Source organism: Hirundo rustica, chromosome 4 (assembly GCF_015227805.2).
Source record: "Hirundo rustica isolate bHirRus1 chromosome 4, bHirRus1.pri.v3, whole genome shotgun sequence".
Taxonomy (NCBI): Eukaryota; Metazoa; Chordata; class Aves; order Passeriformes; family Hirundinidae; genus Hirundo; species Hirundo rustica.
This window is the reverse complement of record NC_053453.1, coordinates 62774202-62795924: the sequence shown is the minus strand read 5'-3', so window position 1 is coordinate 62795924 and position 21723 is coordinate 62774202. Positions and strand designations below refer to the sequence as shown.

General features: G+C 36.0%; 1 protein-coding gene across 4 annotated transcripts in view; it reads left to right on the top strand.

The window, feature by feature from the left end:
* Positions 1–21723, top strand: part of CCDC91 (coiled-coil domain containing 91) — a 114563-nt gene that overhangs the window by 55160 nt on the left and 37680 nt on the right. For 3 of the 4 annotated variants that reach the window (XR_009207801.1, XM_040063198.2, XM_040063199.2), the window contains exons 8-11: positions 4110–4217; positions 17391–17483; positions 18036–18104; positions 19839–20015. Coding sequence is in view for 3 of the 4 variants with exons in the window: in XM_040063198.2 (XP_039919132.1) it covers positions 4110–4217; positions 17391–17483; positions 18036–18104; positions 19839–20015 (447 nt within the window). In the remaining variant the exon portion in view is untranslated. The remainder of the gene's footprint in view (positions 1–4109; positions 4218–17390; positions 17484–18035; positions 18105–19838; positions 20016–21723) is intronic. The other variant, XM_058420411.1, reaches the window with a different exon arrangement.

Sequence of the window (21723 nt, the reverse complement as noted above, 5' to 3'; positions counted from 1 at the left end):
CCTGACTTAGCAATTTTGAAGTAAAGAAGAGTTTTGATGTGCTGGCTTCCATTTAGCTACTTAAACAAGCCAATGACACTTGAGCAAGATATTCTCTTGGCTTGAACAAGGCTTTTGATACAGTGTCCTTAACAAACATTCTAAAACATATACCCAGACAATTGTACACCATGATTTATATTTCATACTCATGTTATGTATGAGTAGGTTTAACATTTCCAAACAATGCTGTGCATCTGGGAAGCTTGTGTTTTCCATGGGTCGGAATTGCTTTTGAATTTTTTTTCAGAAGAGATAGGAGAGGATAATGACCTTTGTTTTGTTTTTCCTTTATTCTGACTAGCCTTTTCCTATAATAAAAAGAGGAAGTTGAAAGAAAGGGATTGAGAAATTTGTTACTCTTAGGGAATTTGGAAAGAATTGGGGGTAATAATCTGTATTTTGGCTATTTAATTCTGTTGGAGTCCAGGGCATTCCTTTGGCTGCCCTGGAGGGTCAGAGACCTGGACAGGGGGGTCTGGGACCCTGGCCCAGAGCCCAGAAGGACATTGGCTTTGATCTCAGTCCATGGGAAAGGAAACTAAAAACCGAGATAATTCAAGAGGGTTTCTCATAAATTCTGGGCCTTACTACAAATTCTGGCCTTACAACAAATTCTGTCTAGGCAAGTAGCTGTGGTTGTATTGCCAGTAGAATGAGCGCATTATGCATTAGGGCTCTGCAAGTAAGTTGGTATTAAAAATAGGCTGGCGTGTCTGTTACACTTTTGGCAAAGCCATAGTTATTGCACTTTTGCCTTTTTAAGTATGAGGAGAAATTTTAGAGATAATAGTACATAGCACACTGTAGAAATACAGGATGAAGTGTTGTGATCATTTGTGGTTTTAAGCTTCTCTTCTCATACTGAGCACAGTGCAGTTTTCAGTCCCTGGTCTGTATGCAGGAATGCCGTTCTCCAGGTAGTGTGCTGTCAATTCCAGGACTAAATACTCTGACCAGTGCTAAAACATGCAATAGATGTGTATTCCCTTAAGAACCACCCCCCCAGGGTGATCATTGATCTTATTATGATATTTGGATTTACTTTCAGCTCAAGATCTTCTGAAATTATTCCAATGTATGAAACTTAAGGTTAGTTCTTTATCTGAGCTCAAACAGGGGTTCAGACTAATGTACTTAGTTTGAGAATGTTTTATACAGTCATTTAGATGTGTGAAGATTTTTATAAGGGTTTGAGAAAATAATGTTTTTTCTGTGATTTTTATGATGCATCATATATTAAACTAAAATGAAGACTGTGGAGAACTTAGGGGGTTTCAGTCTCTTTGTTCTGTCAGAAGCCACCACGAAGTTTTGGTTATTGAAGGAAAAGCAGGGTCAATTCTCTGATTTTTTTTTTTTTTTTTTTTTTTTTTTTTTTTTTTTTTTAAGTAGAGAAATCAGAAAGTGAGGAAGAAGCCAGGTTGGATGAGGCTCTGGACCACCTGGTCTAGTGGAAGTTGTCCCTGCTTATAGCAGGGAGTTGGAACCATATAATCCTCGAGGTCCTTTCCAGTCCTTAAAATCCTGTGATTCTCTGATGACCCTTCCCAGCCAGTGTTCAAGGAAGTTCATTGCACAATACATAGAAGGCAAAATTAATTAACAAGAGCAGTCATATTGAAATCTTAACCTTGACTTCATGCAACAGATGCTATAGGCTGTATACATTTTGCTGTAACTTTACTTGAAATTACTCAGTTAAAAGGAGACTGTTTCAAGAATGCCAGCTTGCTGTTCTGGCCATAGGTTTGTGGAATGTCAGCCCAGCAGCATAATTAATAACTGCTGCTTAACTAATTAAGGAAGAAAGTGTTAAGGAAGCAGTGATAAGAGTATTTGCCCAGAATAGCAATTAATCAACAGACTTTTAGTGTCATTGTAGTTGTAACTGTAACATTAAGAGATACTGATCATGAAGTAGCCAAATGTGTATTTCAGTTTAGCAAATGGGCTAATTGGTAAATGAAATTTTTTAAAATTATTAAATTTGAGTAGCTGATGATGTTGAAATTTTCCAGAACTTTTGATGGGTATCACACCTCTGTGCTATATTTCCCATTGAGAAACCTGTAGTATACTGTGCTATATAGGGAGATTTTTCTCTCTTTCTCCTTACTTGGCCAACTAGTGGAGCAGTCAAATACAACATCAGCCCTGTGGTATTATTTAAACTGGGTTAGTAGTGTGTATGGCAGAAAAGGTAGACTTTTGTTTCTGAATGTGGAATTTTATGTCTTTTCTAAAGAAAATTCTTAGTAATAAATTAATTCTAAAAATTTAACAGCCTCTACATGCCATCCAATGAATTATAATTATTTCCTTGAAAACTGAAAGTTCTTTATACCATTTAATAGGATTTTAACAGTTGCCAGTGATGTTTGCACAGCAAAGTGCATAAGGTGACTCAACCTTTGGCATGAGCAAGAAACTGTCTGAGAAATGCCATGGCAGTCTAATGACCTTCTGTTACTGTGTTCCCTAAGAACATAATTATTTTATTTTATTTTGTACCTGGTACATGAAACATTTCTTGCTACAATAGTTTAGGGAAAAAAAAAAAAAAAAGAACCCAAACCCCAAGGTCCAGGCTTCATTTTTACCAGTGTATGTGGCTATTCTAATTTACGCAGAGTATAAAGATTCATGTAAAGAGGTTACACTTCTTTGAGAGTTCAGTTTTTCTGAGTGCTCGAATTTCTATAAATGAAATAATTTAATTTTGCTAGAAATAAACTGGCTTTTTTGACAGTAAAGTTGCAGTTTACTGTACCCCAGCAAACATCAGTAAATGTAATCTTACACTTTGATTAAGCACAAGTTTTAACCTTTTTAATCTCCTAACTTGTGCTGAGAACTGCTACCATGCTACAGCATTAGTGAAGAACAGATTTTTTGGCATAAGAGGATAGCTAGTGGAAAATTTGGAAAGGTAACTCAAAAACTATCAGAAGATTTTATCTTTCTTATACATTCTTGGGGTTTTTTAAAGGTATTCAAAACTTTATTTGATGTGTGTGTTATGTTCCATGAAGTAAATATATCTCTAAAATAAAGATTGTTTGAAAGATGGGGATTTTTTTCATTGTCTGCATTTGGGCCAAAGGTCTGTTTTCTGTAAAAGTCCTGAGTGTTTTAACTTACCCAGTCATTTTGACTATTTCAGTATATTGATAACTAGTTAAGAATAGTTTGGTACGTTGTGTATAAAAAGCCTGATGAATATTTGGAAAGTGGCATAAAGACTTTATACTATTAGGGGGAAAGGCTTAAATCACATGAGCCAAGTAAATGTTTAGCTACCATCATTGTTTAAGGAAACCTGAGCATAATTCTCCAAACAATAATTTGGTTTCTTAACGTATCTTTGAGTTTTTTATTTCTCTTTCTGCATGCACATGCTGGAGGTTCTGCAGGGCTTAGCCAAGCGTGCTTGAGTTCGGGCATTTGCACAAACACGTGCTCACACGCTTACAACTCCTACTCCTACTGCTTGTTACTGCCTTGGTACTTTGACTTTCCACACTTTGACTTCCACTGCTTCACATTCAAGTGTGAACATCCTGGGGGGGCATTCTTTTATGTTTTATGTTACTCAGAATTTCCATCTGCTTTTACTTGACTTGTGGTTATGAAGATCATGCTTGGCCCATGGGACCTTACACAGTGCCGAGAGGATGTGGAGTTTTGTCAGCCAGGGAAATATGTCTGGCTTTTTTTTTATTTTTTATTTTTTATTTTTTATTTTTTCTCTTCAGCAGCTTTCATATGCTCCTCTTCTTGTGTGGTCCCACTAAACTGAGTATATTTAACAGAAATACTCTCCTTCTCTATCTTCTGTATGCTGCTGTCTTTTAGGCAGACTGTTAAGAAATCTGAGATCCAAAAAATGTTAGTTCTGACTGAAAACAAGGTAGTGTTACATAGAAAGGTACTTTAATCATTGCACATTCCAAATTTATAACAGCATTCCACATTCTGGTTGTAGATGAGTCTTAGTGGATCTGCAGTTACCAATAAACATCCCAGTTATATCTTTGTTGGGTATTTTGTGCCTTTTTTTTTTTTAGGCACTGCTACAATCTACAGTTCAGCAGCAAGAAGCAGCTATTGAGAAGCAGTATATATTAACCATTGAAAAGCATTCTCACAAATGTGAAGAGCTCCTCGATGCTCAGGTATGGGTGTGCACATGCCAGAATTTCCATTATTTTCTTTCAGTTTCAATTTTTTCCTGTTTGAAAAAAATATTAACGTGTATGATCCCCAAAGAAAATGACCATCTCTCGCCTTGTTTCCTCAGCATGCCACTAAACACCAGTATTTAAAAATAAGAACTCTTCATCTGTTGGGTTCAAAAATGTTCTGTAACACTGGAGCCTGCCTAGAACAGATTCAAGGAGTGTGTAGAAAAAGTCTCAGAGCAACTTAATTCTTACTTCTTAACAGCTGCCATTTTCTGTGGTCTTGGAGTAACCATTTAATTATTTTTAATTTATGCAGTTAAATGCAGGATTTGATTGTGTGGGATTCGCATAAATATTTGGTCCAAGCTTTGAGATGGTTCTTAGATGGTAGACAAAAACATATGTTGCCCACACCTCTTTTAATTTCATAGAAATATTACCTAAAAATAAAAAGCTATGAGGAGTTACATAATATCTATATATTTTATATATATTTGTATTTATATTTATATTTATATTTATATTTATATTTATATTTATATTTATATTTATATTTATATTTATGATATAGACATAGATGTAGACATAGACATAGACATAGATATAGATATCTAGAAATAGATATATAGATATGGATATATTAGTGGCCTAAATTGGCTCATTTAGCATGACTTGAGTAAAAGCAGACTGCACAGCAAGTATTTGAGATCAGAGCAATTAGTGATGAGCATCTGAGCAGTGTCCACCTGCTTTGTTATCAGTAAGATCTAGGTTTGACGAAAGTACAGGTCTTGAATCAAAATAATTACGACCATGAGCATGGAAGTTTAAAAACCAAGAAGTTTATTTGTTAATAGCCCCCTGGAGTCATTCATATTGCAACTAAGTTACCTTTTAAGCACTGTTAGCAACAATTCTGCAAAAACTACAAAGGATTTTTTTTTTTTTTTTTTTTTTTTTTTTTTTTTTTTTTTTTTTTTTTTTTTTGTGTAGTAGCTTAGACCTAAATACATCAAAGTTCCCCTTGAAGGACTCCACCATTTCCAGAACTGTTTGATGATCATTTGACTGTTCTGACCATATCAATTAACACCTAGTGCAAATGTGTTTTAAATACATAAGCATCTGTGTAAACAGTATGAAGGAAAGATGTCATAATATGGAGAAATTGATTACATCATGAGTGAGGTTATTACACAGAATTGCAGTTATTTAATACTTGCTATAAAGCTCTGTCTAAGAGCAAGTAAAAAGGAGTTTTAAGAAAGTGTTTTGTTTTTGAAATTCACAAGTTTGCTAACTTGATACCACTTTCTGAAAGAACCTCGTGAAGTACAGAAATGTCATAGGAAGATTTTTTGAGATCATTCTTATAGACTGAGCAGTAACTTGCACCTGTGGTTAGTCAGATTTGCATCAAAACCCCCAAAATGGGACAGAAGTGTGGAAAGATGTTGAAGAGGTTCAGATTTACCTGGGGAGAACCCAGCAATGTAAAGAACTGTTCTTGGTCATAGGACAGGAGAGTGGTTACGACAAAACACAGTGCCCAGTTCACAACATGTCTGCATTTAACAGATCTTTGGATACCAGAAAAAGTGTAAATTTTATTCACTAACTTCCAAGTCATTTATCATTCAATACAATCAAGGTTTTTCACCTCTAATAGTATGTAAAACAAAAAATTGTTAATTAAAAACTGTGATTTTGAAGCCTAATCAAATAGACAAGTGTGGGTATTTGTGGTTGAGCTATCAGGTTTAATTAAATATGATTTATGCTGGCAGATTTTATTCACTCATAAAACATCGTTGAAAGATCTGAGAAATGGGTGGTATGGTTTGTATTCTTTTTGAACACATCTACTCTTAAATGTATGTTTTCATGTTTATTTTCAGACTTCTTTTTCTTCAAATGGTTTTGTTATGTGCTAACAGTTGAGTTTGATGAAATTACTGCTGATATTTATACACAGATTTCATTGCTGTTTTGTGTTATGGGATTGTATATGCATAGCCACCTTTACAGGGAGATTTATGAGTACTTGTATTACTGTAAAGTGGTTTTTTGGTGCAGCAGTAATCACACAGTGCAAGTATACACTCAATGCAAAAATCGCTTCCTTTTTTTTGTTCCCTTCAATATTATTACCTTACAAGCAGTATTTTGCCTTCAAAGATTTAAGCCTGTGTAAAACTGTCAAACCACATAGTTTTTTGTGCCCATTTGTCATTCCTTTTAAATTTTCTGGTTTATTTCCAGTTACAAACAATCAAGATTACTTCACAATAACTCCTTTCTCATGCTTTCTACTTGCTCCTGTCTCCCCCCTAAATTCCCGTGCCCCTCCCTCACAAAAGTGTCTCTGAGATGGAAGAAAGGCTGTTTTTCTCTGTTTGTCTTTAACCTTTTGTTGAAGTTTATTGAAGTTTCTGATTTTGAAACTTAATTTTATCCGGCAGAGATGCGGGTTAAAATCCTGTCCAGAGAGGTGCTATCCTGCCGAGTGTACAAGGCTGTGTTTTCCAGGATAGGAAAAGAAGCAAAATACGTCATTGCATTGTCCTATCCCAGTTTCCAGTTGGAAAAATACCTGCAGTTGATATTTGATCGTTATGTGTCAGGCTTGTCAGTAGACTGGCTCTCTGTAGGTGGTATCCTGGATGATGATCACTGGCATGGTTCTTTCCCAGGTGACAGCCTCTAGGGCTGCTGGTTTTTCCAAGGAAATGCATTCCCATACCCAGAGTGGTGTGGGAAGCAGAGGAGGGGGGGATTCTGCTCCTCTGCCCCTCTACTCAGGTGAGACCCCACCTGCAGAGCTGCCTGCAGCCCTGGGGTCCAGCACCCGAGGGACAGGGAGCTGCTGGAGCCAGGCCAGAGCCGGGACACCAAGGACAGCACAGGGATGGAGCAGCTCTGCTGGGAGGAAAGGCTGAGGGAATTGGAATGGTTCAGCCTGGAGAGGAGAAGGCTTTGGGGTGACCTCATTGTGGCCTTGCAGTGCCTGAAGGGAGCCCACAGGAAAGATGGAGAGAGATTTGGCAGAGCCCTGGAGTGACAGGAATGGCTTCAAACTGACAGACAGTAGGTTTAGATTGGCTATGAGGAAGAAATTGTTCCCTGTGAGGTGCTGAGGCCCTGGCACAGGTTTCCCAGAGAAGCTGTGGCTTCCCCATCCCTGGAAGTGTCCAAGGCCAGGCTGGATGGGGCTCTGAGCAACCTGTGATAGCAGAAGGTGTCCCTGCCCATGGATGGGGTTAGAACCAGATGACCTCCAAGGTCCCTTCCATTCTGTGATTCCATGATGTCAGCATTTCAAAAAGCAAACCAGGCATTCTTGTGGCACATTCAGGTGTCATGGTGTCCTCCATCAATGAACAGGACAAAGAAAACTCTTTTTATCTGTGCCAGACATCAGTCACATCATCTACTGAATATTTAGGAAAGCTGTACTTGTCAGTTTTACCTTTTTAGAATTTGATGATATGAGAAAATACCAGTAGAAAACATATATATGAATTCTTTACAAGTTGGAAAATCACAAATTTGATCTTCATCTTTTTCTGAGACACAAACCTTTGATGTTGCCTTCTGAAAATGAACACCAACTGTGATCTTGTGGTTTTGCTCATGTGCTGTGTGAAAATTCATGGTGAAAAACATAATCAACAAACTTTTGAATAGATTTTTTTTAATACTCAGAAATTTCTCTTACTATTCAATCAAAGAAGATGGTGTTGAAACGTGTCTATAGCGAGGTACATTTTTTTATTCTTCTTGAAATAGTCAATGATCTGTGTATTAAAGCAAAATAAAATCTTAAATACAGCAGTTATTTTTCATGGTGATTTTATGTGTGTGAAACATCTCTCATTTGTAGTTGCAGCAGCATTTAAGACATTACCCCCATTAAGTTACCCCCATGTCTTTAATGCTTTTTCCACTCTACTTTATGATGTTGGCTGTCATTTGTATGATAAATAGTAGTTAAATCAGTTGCATGAAATCTTCTGTCTCTTTGAGACTCACTCAGAGAAGTACTGGTTTATCTTCAACAGGAAAACAATTGCTGAAAGGTCAGTCAGAATAGAAGTTCTGTTGACTGGAGCACATCTTTTAAAGTTTATGATGCTTTCAAGAACATTCTGTGGACAAGCAGAAAACTGGTGTGACAATAGTCACAAACTGCTGGAATGTGATTGGTATCTTATCTTCTCTAGTGTTTGGGTTATTAATTTTGATGTGTTTTGCATAACCTTTTGTGAAAAGTACCAGTGTCTCCTGACAACCCCTAGAATGTCGAATGTAGGAAGTACTGTTCTTTTGCAGTGATTGTTTTTATGCCAGGGAAAATGTTTACTTCAATCAGAAGCTTAGTTTCACATGAGATATAATTTTCTTTGATTTCAAATCATTGCTTTTATATCTACTCAAAATGTGCCTCATGTTTCTCTAATAATGCTTATTTTATGAACTTTGGTTATGTTTTTCTCCTCTCGTAAACAAAAGAGGCTCTGTGTTTTTCCTATCTGATGATTGTAATTGTCAATTTTTTTTAATGCCTGATTTTGAAGGAGCCATATGCAAACTAGATTCTGAGAGTCTTGAGAATATTTGCATTTTTAGGAGACATTGGCCGAATTTTTACAGTGAGAGTAGTAATCCTGAAGCCTTGCAGACTGAAAATACGAATACTGCAGTGGGCATAGCCTTTCTGGTTCAATAATTCCAACTATGATAGGTTTGGAAATTATTTAGAATGCTTACCATGTCCCCTTTAGGCATTTCCTCTCAATTCCCAGAAATCTTGTAGTTTGCTGCTGTAGAAATATTTGTTTATTCATTCCCTTCAAAACCAGGTACTTCCAAACAGTCCTTCCTGTTACATTTTCATGTAATTCACCTTCACATAATTAATCTAGTTGTGTCTTTTCACAACTTTCTTCTAGTTGTGTCTGCTGCTCTTTTGCCAAGAGCGAAGTTACACTTTCTCAGAACTTAAAAGGAGCAAAACCACCAAGGATTGATTTAAATCCTGTGGCAAATTTGAGAAATTTATTCCTGATACCTCCTTGGTTTCCATGTATATAGAGAGGATCAGAAAGAGAAGAGCAAGAATCAGCCATTTCCTGCTGGGATGGCTTTTTGTTTGCTTGCTTGCTTTTTTTTCCTGAATTCTGAAAAATTTTTCAGGATTTATCCTGCTTGAGCAGAGAAGTGGGACCAGATCACCCACTGTGTGCCCTTCCAGCTTGACCCATTCTGTGATTCTGTCATGCCATGAAAAAAATCTGGTTTTTTTCAAGTAGTGTTTCTTTAAATATAAATGCTTGTCAGAGTTTTCTAGCCTGACTTCAATATGCCCACTCTCACATGCTAGTTGGAGATTGATTTTGCGGTCCCTTTGCACTGTCAATTCAGCCAGGATACTTCTTGCATCTCCACCAAAAATCTTTTTTGGAAATTACATTTGTTTCCTTGGATTTGTCAAGTGGCACTTGAAAGTAGCTCTTTAAAGTGACTTTTTTTCTTTCTCTCTTTTGCTTATATAACTTGTTATCTTCAAGCCTTCACTACTTGTTAGGAGTTACTGCCCTCAACTCCTGTCAATATTCTGAACAGCTAAATAATATAGAATTCTTTTTTTCCTCAGTTATTTTTCTGTCAGCTGTAGTTGAAAAAAAAAAAAAATTAGGTTTGTTCTGTTTTGCTCTCTTCCATTTTTGAATATTTTGCTGTGTACATTGGTCATATTTTAGGAGTTCATTTCTTTTATTTCTTCCTGATAAATGGAGCAATTTGTGGAGAACTCATATGGGCTGGGAAATTAATTACATCACAAAATAGAAGTAATTGACACTTTTATTATTGTCACATTTTTATAAATTTACTTATCTCTGTATCCCCAGGAGCTTGAAGTATGTTGGGTTTTCAGTGGTCTCTATTACTATATATGCTTTCCAAGAAAAGTATTTTCATTATTAGATGCCTTTATAGATCTTCCTGCTTTATTTGTAAAAACAGTAAGTACATATGCAGCAAAACATTTTAAACCTAATTTCATCCTCTGATGTGCCTCAAATGAAACAGTCTGTGCACTCTCTTTGTGCTGCTGAGTGGAACCCTGAGTCCAAGCCTATCCTTAGTTATTTTATTACCGCTATTACAATTTTTCTTTATATTTACATTGTTTTAGCTTTTCTCATGTAATAATGTTTTGCTGATTCCCGAGCTGTCTCTTGGAAAAGCTTTGCCGCTTTTTTGGACACTTGGACCTCAAACTGGCAAAAAGATACAGTTCAACCAAGCAGTAATAAGTTATAATTTGAGGAAGTGGAAATATGTACCAGATGTTGGAATTCTCCAGACAGATTTTCCACCTTGCACTGCCAAACACTGAGATGCCACAGATAGTGAGGACAGTGTAAGAAACCAGTTACAGTTACCACTTCTTGTCATTTGACTTAGGCAGAGCTTAGCAGTGCTGAAGAAAAAGTGCAGTATAAAAGAAAATGCTGTTAAATTTAGATAGCCCTGTTTAGAGGAGCAGAAAACCATAATTGGTATTTTAACAAGGTTGCCTTTTTCCTCAGGATAATATTTTGAATAGGATGTAGAAATAGGAATATTTTGATAACATTACAAAATCATGATGTATTTTTGTTACGTCACCTTCCCTTCACATAGATAATAATGTTTCCCATGACCTGTGTTATTTCTTCCTACTGTTAGATCTCTTCATGAGAGACAGAAATAAAAGTAGACCTTCATGAGTTAAGAAGGTTTCTTTTAAAATAAGTGAACAGATTTGAAGTGTTGAATTCTTAAAAAGCCCCATCCAGTGTTTTATTTTCTGTGCTGGTGAATGGAGTGCTGAAACATTTACTGAATGTTCCTGAAGATAATTTTCCCCAAGTCTTGAGGGAGGAGGATGGTTCTATGTCCATATTTTATGAAGGTACAAAAAAGCCCCAGTATTGTAGATGACATTATTGTGGTTTTTTGCTATTAAACAATTAACTAGAATGCAGTTTCATTAGATTAAAAATGTCACAAGTAGATGTTAAAAGGAAAAATGGTGTTTCACTGAGGGTGAATTACTTATATGAATGTCTCAGTGTACTGGTTTTGATAATGATGGCATTAAGAGAAGGTTCCAAGTAGCATCTCTTTAGTGTGTGACAGTTGTTTCCTCGGATGGAAGATCTGTGGAGGAGTAAAACACCAATAACTTGTTGCAATGATATGCCAGTTAAAGCAAGGCCTCTTTTTCCTGTTCATTGTTAGGATAGTCATACTAACTTTGGTTGTTCTGTGATGTTCTTTGGTCTTTTATTGTTATCTGACTATTTTTATATAAGCTGTGAGTAGCAGCTAACAAAATGAATTTATCCTTGACCAGTTTGGTGATCCATGCATGATGGTTTACTCAATATTGGGAACCAATCTACAGAAACATAAATTGGATGTCCATTACTAGAGCAAATACATTTTTATTTGTGGATGAAGTCCTGTACACATTTCTTTTTAAATGAAACAGTACAGGGCTCAGAAAGAAACTAATTTTTAAAAAGCATTTCAGTTCATGCAAGACACCCATTTTTTTGTTTGACTCTAAACTTGGAGTTTAGGATTAATAAGAATATGCAAGGAATTATAACTGCACTATGTAAGAATTAGGTATTGATAGCTTTAATGCATAATTTTAGCTGTAAAGGAGCTCATCTCATGCATTATTTCATTCACCCTGTAAGTTAAAGTAGTAACTTCTGTGCAATCCTTCAAATTATGCTTACCTGAAAGAAAAATTTCACGTTTCTTCAGAAATAACAGAAAAGACTTGACTAGTTGCTATTGTGATTAAATCTGTTTACAATGTCTTCTCTGACTCACATTCCAGGAAAAAAAGAAAGATTTTTTTTATTTCTTTTTTACAGGAATCAAGAAAAACCACAGGACCTCTGTATTTATATTTGAATCTACATCAAACGATTTTCATTTGGAACCATTGCCTAGAGAACTTCTTGCAGGGAGGAAAACATTATAACCTATTTTTGAATGCCTTTTGTTTTAAGCTAATTTTCACAAGACTCTTGACCCTCTCATGCTACTTTCCAGAGGGTAGGGTAGAAATACTAGTGTTTCTCTGCCCTGTGGAACACCACTTTTTAGAAAAGCTTGAGGTTTCCTTTTTTTTTTTTTTTCTTTTCTTTTTTTTTTTTTTTAATGTCTCTTTCCTATCTTTTACTGGGCCATCATGTCATGAGACAATTTGCTCTTCAGAATTTTTACAACTTAGAATTTTGCACTCTTAACCCTATACTCCCTTTCTAAGGAATAAGAGGAGGCAAGTTATAGCTTTATTGGAAGGAAGTCTTTGTGAGAGTACTAGGCTGTGGAAAGCAGGTGAAGTGATGTAGTAAAGAGCTGTCATTGTTTGTTGAACCTAAGCTAAAGGTTTTTAGATCTGAGTATCTCTGCATAGTGTTCAGCTCTTTGCTGTGGCTTACAGATAACACACACAGTGTGAATGTGCAGCCTAGGAAACTTACGCTGGGTGAAAACTTCCCTGGTGCTCCACAGCGCTGCTTTCACTGACATTTGTTTTTGTCCCTCACTGATTCATGCACCGTATTTCCAGTCCTGTAGCCATCACTTTTTATCAGTTTCCATCTTTGCTCTTCATTCCAGAAACTCAGTAAAGGTATATTTGTTTATTAACAGTTGGATAATTGGATTCAAAGTTCCAACTTACTTAGGTTGGTTTTCTATCTGTTTTCTGCTTCTTAGATAGTTGATTAATAAAAGAAACCATTACCTCAACTTCTGTTTAAAAGCTTCATAGGCCCTTGTAGGGGTCAATTGCTTTTTTCTAAATTTAAGGCTTCCTATGTAAGTCACCATCCTAACTTTCACAGGAAACCTGGAAGACACTTGGTTACTTTTCACAGGACTATTAGGTCTGATGAACTCATTGTCCTGCTTACTGGAGACAGATCACTCTGCCTTGAAAGCTTTTATTAGGTCTGCTTTTTGAAGCATGGACAGCGTGCTCTTGACACGTTCAATTACCAGGAGAAAGTGGCCTCTCCACTGCTTGGGAGTTAGAGTTCAGGGTACATATAGTTCAGAGTGGTACCTCAAGTCTCAAAGCTCTTCCATTATTCATTTAATAGTGTCTGAGAGAGAGAGGAACATGTTGATAATTCTTACTTGTGGAAAACAGCAAGTGCCAAATGAGATTCATTCAACTCCTGCCCTTTGTCTGGCTCTAATTCCTGGTGAGAAAGAGATTTGTGAGATAAAGCTGCTTAGCTGTAGCCATTTAACTCAAGAGTATGATCTTTAATTCTGCAGTGATCTCTTGTTCAGAGGCCTTTACTATAGCTGAATAAAAATCTACAAGCCAAGTAAATGAACCTAAAACTAATGTTATCCCGTTAGCTATCAATACAAGGACAGTTGAAAGCTCTCAAACGTGTAAGTTGTGAAGTTAAACTGTAACCTTCTGTTTGTTTTTAACCTTCAACTCCCTTTAATAAATTTTTCTGAAAGACCAACTGAGGAAGCACTGATTGTATGTGAAGTTCACCATGAGTATTTAGTACCAGACTGAAGCAGTTCTGCCTATCTAGAAAATTCAATTTATCAAATGCTTCTCTATAATAATTTTCAGTGAATAGGGTGTATGGATAATTTTGAAATCTGAAATACAAACCTAGCTGCCCAAACTATAGAATAGTTCCAAAAGGGTTAGAATAGCTTGTGATGCAGAGCCATTTAAACTAAAACCTTGGAATTCAGTTGATACAATGATTAATAACTTGCTTTGAATTACTGGGTTTTTTTGTTTGTTTGTTTTGTTTTGTTTTGTTTTTGCCAAAGTCCATCTGAATGCTGTCATTATACAGAAGTAGCTAAAATTCCTTTGTTGGCAGAAGCCTTTAATATCCATAACTTCCCAGATTTCCTGCTCAAGTGATATACATAACCAAGATCCCTGAATATGCCTTTGAAAGATGTGTGCTTCTGAAATAATGAATTCAGATGCATTCAGCTGCATTCTTTTCTAGACAATGGATTAATAATACCACCAAGATCACTCTTACATCACTTTAATAAGCACAGATTTCCAGACATTCTGTGCCTGTGTATGAGGACTAACTCTGCTGTGGGGCACAGTACTGTGGGAAAAAAACCATGACATTCTTGATTTGTAATTAAATTGCATGTTACTTACATTCAGAATGAACTTTCATGTTGTATCCATACTAATTATGTCATACGAGTTTTCTGGACTCAAGACTTGTTTGAGGGAGAAACAGTTCACATAATATTTTATTCTGTTTTCTCCATTTCTATTTACTTATTTTTTCAAATAATTTATGTAATGTAATAGCTTAAGTTATGTTTCTGTCTGAAAAAACAAGACTGACCTAATATAGATTCTGAAACTAAATAAACAGTTCTCCAAGGTATTTCTCTGAGACTAATACAAGAGAATTTGCTTTACTGGGTTGTATGGACAGCTGTTGCAACATTTGTGATGATAAATGATCTTTTGGAAGTTCAGATATGAAGGTAATCATCTATGGAAGAATTATTCCACGTGAATAAGCATTTATATTACAACAGGAAAGGACATACCAAGCTATTCACGAGAGACTTACAGTGTTGAAATTATAAATTTTGTATTTCCATGAGAAGTAGTGATATTATTTAATGTAAAATAAGTTGTATTGAATTATGACAGAAGTTATTACCTCCTATTTTGAAAGATAATAGGGTCTGTATTTGTATTTAGGGTTTTTATTTGTAAGGACATTTAGAAAGCATTCTAGTACTTACCTCTGGTATCTTGAAAAATATGAACTAACATGTTTTGTATAAACAGATGTAATTCTTCATGAAGTTCTTGCTGAATTTCTGTGAATGCAATAAAACTCAAAATGCAATACCATATAGATTTTCTAGTCTACCAAGGAAATAGGAGAGCCTAGCTCTATCAAAATAATTACACTGCAGTCCCTGCAGCCTTCAGGTTTTTTTGAATGGTTTACTTTCTAGGCAACTTTTGTAGTTAAGAGTCATTTTTCTAGTTAAAATTTGGTTGTGATATCTGTATTTTTAAGGATTGCAGGTCCCTGACAGGTTAATGAGAAGTTAACTCTGCACGGAGGTTTAGATTACAAGTGCTGTGGTTATCAAACTGTTTAATCATCGAGGAGCCTGACATTGATTTTCTCCACTGGCCATGTGTATGTGTTCTATGCTGCATTAATGCAAGTATCTGCATTCCTGGACTTCCAGGAAGGAATTGAATGCCTTGTTGTACGTACATGGAAAATAAAATTTTAAAACTCTTCTGGAATTTAGAAGCTGAAAATTTTGGTCCCATTGAGGATGCTGTGAAATAGATCTGGTAGCCGGCCTGTTGTGGCAACTTGAAATGTGGATGCAGGCAACTCAAAAATCTGATGGACAGTCTTCATACAAAACCTGGAAATCTGATGGTCAGAGTCAAGCTGGAATTCCCTGCCTACCAGGCTTAAACTAGAAGGTCTCATCTCACTGAACAAACTGACTACCAGTTTATTGCAGCCGCTTTCAAGATAGAGGTGATTTTCTCTGAGGAGCTCTCCTCAGAATCTGCTGTGCTGATTCTTGACAGGCAAAATAAAGATTCAGTATTCTGCTTGACATGATTAGTAAGCTTGGATTTATGGCATATATCTGCAAAAATATTTGCATGTGTTTGTTTTATTGTGTCATTGTGAAATAAGACATTTGTAACCTGTGCAGTTCATCAAGTGAAGAGTTATGGGGAGCATTTAACTAATAAAATCCATTGATTGTTTCACCTTTGAGTTACTGGGAAAATGTAATTTCTGTAAGTGCCCTGATAGTTAATGTCTGAAAACACAAGAAAAGTGAGTTACACATCATTAAGTATAAACATGATGTGAATTTTGCTACTCCTTCCACAGGTGTTTTCCATTAGAATATGTCTGCCACATTCAGACCTATTTTAAGTAAATTCACAAGGAAATGCCTCTTTACGTGTTTATACTGGAAGGGCAGATAGGTGTTTTACTTTATAAAGCAGTCTGAAAGTTTTCTATTCTTCAAATGAAAAAATATTTTTCAGAACATAGTATTGCAGTTTGGTAATGTATTTCTAGCTGCCATTAGAGACACTTTAAATTAAAACATAATAACATTTGTGAAACAGAAATTAATTTTTCTTAGATATGCGGGTGAAAGGGGGGATTTGCCTGCTTAAGTGTTTGTGTAAAAAATTTATGCTTGTTATATACACTTTTATATTAATACAAAACTCTACTGTAACACATTCCTCTTGGTGATCTTGTGAAATTTTATTGCATCGCTACTGTACGTTCGGGTTATAATAGAACATCTCTTAAATAACTTTAAAAAAATGTACTGACTTGCTAGCAATTATATAATGGCAAATACGTAGCATCAATAAATTCCAGCAATAATTTTTGGGTTTAGGAAACAGTTTAGCTCTTACAGACAAATCCCACATCCTGCAAATTCTTTACTTGTTACAGAGACAAAAAATGGATTGTGACTATGAACAGTTCTATGTCTGCATGTAGAATACATGGTCACTTCAGAGTTTTCTCCCTGAAAAAAATGTTTAGGATGACAGGAAATTAACAAGAAAGCAGGATTTTCATCTGTTCACATTTCCTGGCTCTCAAGGGTCATGATATCACAAATGGATGAAAGAAATACATTGGCCTTCTACTCTCTGTACATAAAATTGAGGTAGTGGAAGACTAATTTAAATTCTGCAACTGTTTAAATGAAATGAAGCGTGGTGTTGCTTAGACCATCTTTATCAATTGTATAAGTGTTGCTTTTACATAGTGATTCATTTTTCAAGTTTTTCCCAATACTTTTCAGACTGGAAGGAAATATTAACTATTCAGGAAACTAAATATTTCTTATTATTGTAAACTTTTCCAGGGCATGAAATCACTTAAAGGAGGGCTGTGAATGTAATTTAACTGAATCTACATTTTAAGTAATTTTTTGATTAACTGACAAGTCTAAGTGTCTTGGAGGAATTTTTTTGTCTGTTTTACTCATTGGCTGTGGTTACCAAAAATATGAATGTTTTTTTCCCAATAGCATCAGCGACTTCTTGACATTTTGGAAGCAGAAAAGGAGGTGTTATCGGAAAAGATAGAAGAAGCTATGATGCAGCAGTCAAAAAAGCACAAGGTATTGCTTTTGTTTACAAAAAAAAAAAAAAAGAGATCAGCATCGTGGAGTTTGTTGGGAATGATCCTGTCACAATTGCTGACAGGAAGAGGAAGCTTTCTTTCGCACCTTGACTGTTTGAAATGATTTTTAGCCACTCCTTTGTTCCTGGTTTTTCTGAGCCTTTTGATTTTCTTAAATAGAATCAGATCTTTTTAGTTATTGTACAATATTAAGAGCAGTTTTCTACCTTTCCCACAGATGCAACATAAACAAATCCTTTGTTTTTCATTCTCTGTCCTTTGTTTGCATATTTCTAACCTGAAAATAATTGTAACTGACAATTCGTCTGGCCACTGAGGCTGAGGGGTAGAAACCCCAATCTTCTGCTAGACCCACAAATGTATAAAAAGTAAGAAATAAACAAAGGGTCTCTCTTCTCTCCGCTCTTTCAGCTGAGAGCTGGATCAGAAGAACCTCTGCGAAAATGTCTTGTCTGCGTGTGATTGCTTTGTGTGTCTCGGTGACACTCCTTTATTGCCTATTCAGTTTAATTTTTCATGACATTTGCAGGAAGTGCTGGACAAATGTTTGGATGAAGAAAGACAGAGAAGCAAGGAGTCTCTGGCAGCTGCTGCAAAGGTATCTCTCACTGCAGCAGACATGCAATGTGGATTCCATGTGTGTAATTAGAAATACCAAGTTCAGACACTCAATTTTGTTTCATAACTATATTTATCAAGCTCTGCCTTCTCATCTGTGTTTAGAAGAAGCTGTGTTCAGAAGACCTGAAAATGAGCATTTCTGCCGAATCTCATGCCTTGATACAGAGATGTAGCTTCCTTCTCTTGGACGATCGCCTTGGAATTGTTTATAACAAGAAGTCACAATATTGCAGTTCAGTTATTGCTGTTACTTAAATATCTGGTTTTGTGGTCTTTTGACACCATTCTCTTTGATGTGAAGAGCTGGGTAGCAGAGTCAACTCATAATCTTAATTAGCATCATCTCTTACTTAACTTTAATTGAATATGGTCATCTTCAATGAGGAGAGAACTATTCTTAAAATTATTTAAAAACAGGAACAGTTTAACAGGTTTTGAATTATTTTATGTAAGTTGATGTTTGGCTAAAAGTGACTATTCAGTTTTTAAATATGATTTCTCTTGTCTATTTTATTAATAAGTTCATTGGTGTTGGGACAATAATTTTGTAAATGTCAAGCTAGAATTAATTTCTAATACTGGTGTAGAATCCAGTACAAAAGTTTAGTTGCATGTAATGATCTGGGGAAGCTAGAGATGTGTATTACCTAGCACAGTTCATCAGGCTATATTGTAATTGTATGTCTTTTTCTGTAGTATGTGAACATTGGCTGAGCACTTCACTGAATAACATTCAGTAGTACCACAGACATTTCTTACATGGTTGATATCTACAGGAAAATGTGTGCATAAAAAAATCATCCTAATTTAATTATCGTATTTTTAATATCTAAGTAGGAAGTCAAGTCCCAGTGAATTGAAAGAAGCAGCTTTAGTTGGAAGTGTAGGCATCTGATGAATACAGTATTTTTAGCTTTTTATGACTCGATTTGACCAGTTCCATATCACCTCCAAGGGGCATAGGAATGACCTGTGAGCATATTAAAACGGAGGGATTTGTGATTAAGTTTTGTTAGCTCGTATTTACTTATTTTGAACTTCAGTTTGCCATTATTTATTTGTAAATATTATGCAGTGGTTGTCCTGGTGATAAATACATTTGTGTGGCAACACGTGTGGAGCTGCTGACTTCAAATTCTCAGTGATTTCAGATAATGGTTGAATATAATGTTTGGGGGAGAAAATAAAACAGTATTTCTTGTAGCACAACTAAGGAGCTTTGGGAGGGAAGACGCATTTGTTTTAACTGTATGTTGGCTAATTTTCTACAGAAAATGCTCGGACAGTTTTTGCACTTCAGATATTTGTGGATAAGAGCAGGAATGTCACTTACATGGGAATATCAAGGGAGGCCCATGATGTGCCTACTCTTGTATGGGTTTTACTTGCTTTTTGTTGTTGTTGGTTTGGTTTGGTTTTTTTTTTGTGTTACACAAGCTGGTTATGGATTCCTGTGTTTTCAGTAGGTGGGAATTTAAGATCCTAACTTGTAACTTCCTTCTCCTTTCTATAATCACACAAGTTGTTGCCCATAGGTAATATCTGCTTGGTAGCACTGTCAGATAAATTGAACCTTGTAGTTCAGAAGTGAAAATATTCACATCCCATATCTTTTCAGCTCATAGACCTCATTAGAAGAAGGTGATCTATATGAGTTAGTCATTCAGGTTGGGTGTGTTGCTCATCTAATTGTGCCTGATCTGTTTCAAAGGCTGAAAAAGAGGAAGTGCAGAAAGCTGTCCTGAAAGCAGTAGAGGAGGAGAGGAGAAATATGGAGAAGATTCATGCAGAAGAGAGAAAACTTTGGGAAGCAGAACGTGATAGTCATAGAGAGAAAATTGCCCAAGCTGTTTCAGAAGCCATGCAAGAGCAAAGAAAGCAGAACCAGGTTAGTATGTTTTACCCTTCCATGCACCTGCTTTGTGTATTTTTGTTTACTTTTGAATGTCTTCTGTTGTTGTGGTAGATTTTCCTGTGGTATCTGTCACTCAGTTGATATTTGCAATGCACCGCAAGAATTTTATCTTTACCTATACTGTATGGAGAAAGGCTGGCACATACAGAGCAAAATTCCTGTGACATTTTCAGGTACATATATTGAAATTATACAAATCATGCTTGGTTTTGTCCTCTGACTTCAAAAGGAGCCCAGGACAAGCAGCTCAGAGAGTGGCTGTAAACATTTTAGATGATTTCCATACCTGTGGAAGACTAAAGGTGTAACATTTGTTCCTTAGAGAACAGGTACAAAATAAAGAGGGGCTTACAAAAAGTGGAAACTTAAACCAGTAATGAACCAAAAATGTTTCTAGAGTTAATCATTGGAGAGGTGCTTCTATGACAATAATTGTATGTCACTTTACACAAATTGAGAGGAACATTCCCAGCAGTGCTTTTAGCATTTCTACAAATTTCAAATATGTTATAATAGCAATTAAATTACTCTTCCAAAAGTTGAATTTTGTGGTCGGTGATGCTCTGAATATTGGAGGAACAGCCTGTGAATTCACTGATTTCTTGGTGACATTCAAATGTTATAGTCTTCAGGAATTTAAGGATTATATATTTCATTGGTGTGTTGGAATTTGATATTGCTGAATTCTTTTATTTGCTGCATTAAAAAAAAAAAGCACCTTAATTATTTGAAGTAAAATAAAAGTACTCTTTGGAAACAGACACCATTTCCCTTTCCAGTGTTAAACAAAATTCATAAACTCATATACCTAATCAGCTACCAAAAAGAAAAGTTTTGATGCTATGCCATTATCATACTTTGTATTGCCTCAATTCCTAATGTAAATAGAATTATTTAATTTTTTTATCTTCTTTACTTCTTTTGAGTGTAAAGTATTGAATGGTGAAATGTTGATTCTCAAGACTTTCAGTGAGCCTTCAGGCAGTCAAACTTCTTCAGAACTGAAGGATAAACAGCTGAGTTCAAAGCTGAATTCAAGCTGAGAACAATTGCTTGGGCTTTAGAGGTACAAATCATTTGGACTGACCAGCGTGAGAACTGGTACCAGTAGCGTAGAGAATCTGTTCCTGGAAGGAAGAGCGATAAAGTGTTTATTTACTGGGGAAAAGACAGCAATTTATGGAACCTGAAGAGATTTGTGGGAGCAGGACTATGGTAACCAAGTTTGAGAAGGGTTTTATTGAATCCTGAAGATTTTTGGTGGAAGAGTCCAATGGCTGGGTGCTAGAATTCATCCAGGATTCTGTATTTATGGATTTATGGATTTGGGGGGCACTGAATGTCCCAGGTGTGGGAGAGGTGTGGACTAAGCTGGGGTGGTGACTTGGGACAGGTTTGCCTTCCCTCTGCAGGCTACTGCAGACTCTCTGAAGGTTGATGTTGCCTTTGTAGTTGTCACAAGACAGGATGACATTAGAAGTAGTTTAATATTGATGGATATATTATTTGATAAAGTCCTAAATACACTGCCAATGTCAGCATTTCCCTGAGGAAGCAATTCAGGCCTTCCCAAGGGACAGATTTTTCCACTCAAGCTTCTTTTAGATCAAGTAGTTCCTAGTGTGGAAGTACTTGGCAATGTACTTGTGATGTACTTGTGATGTATTGGAGGCTCTTGTGA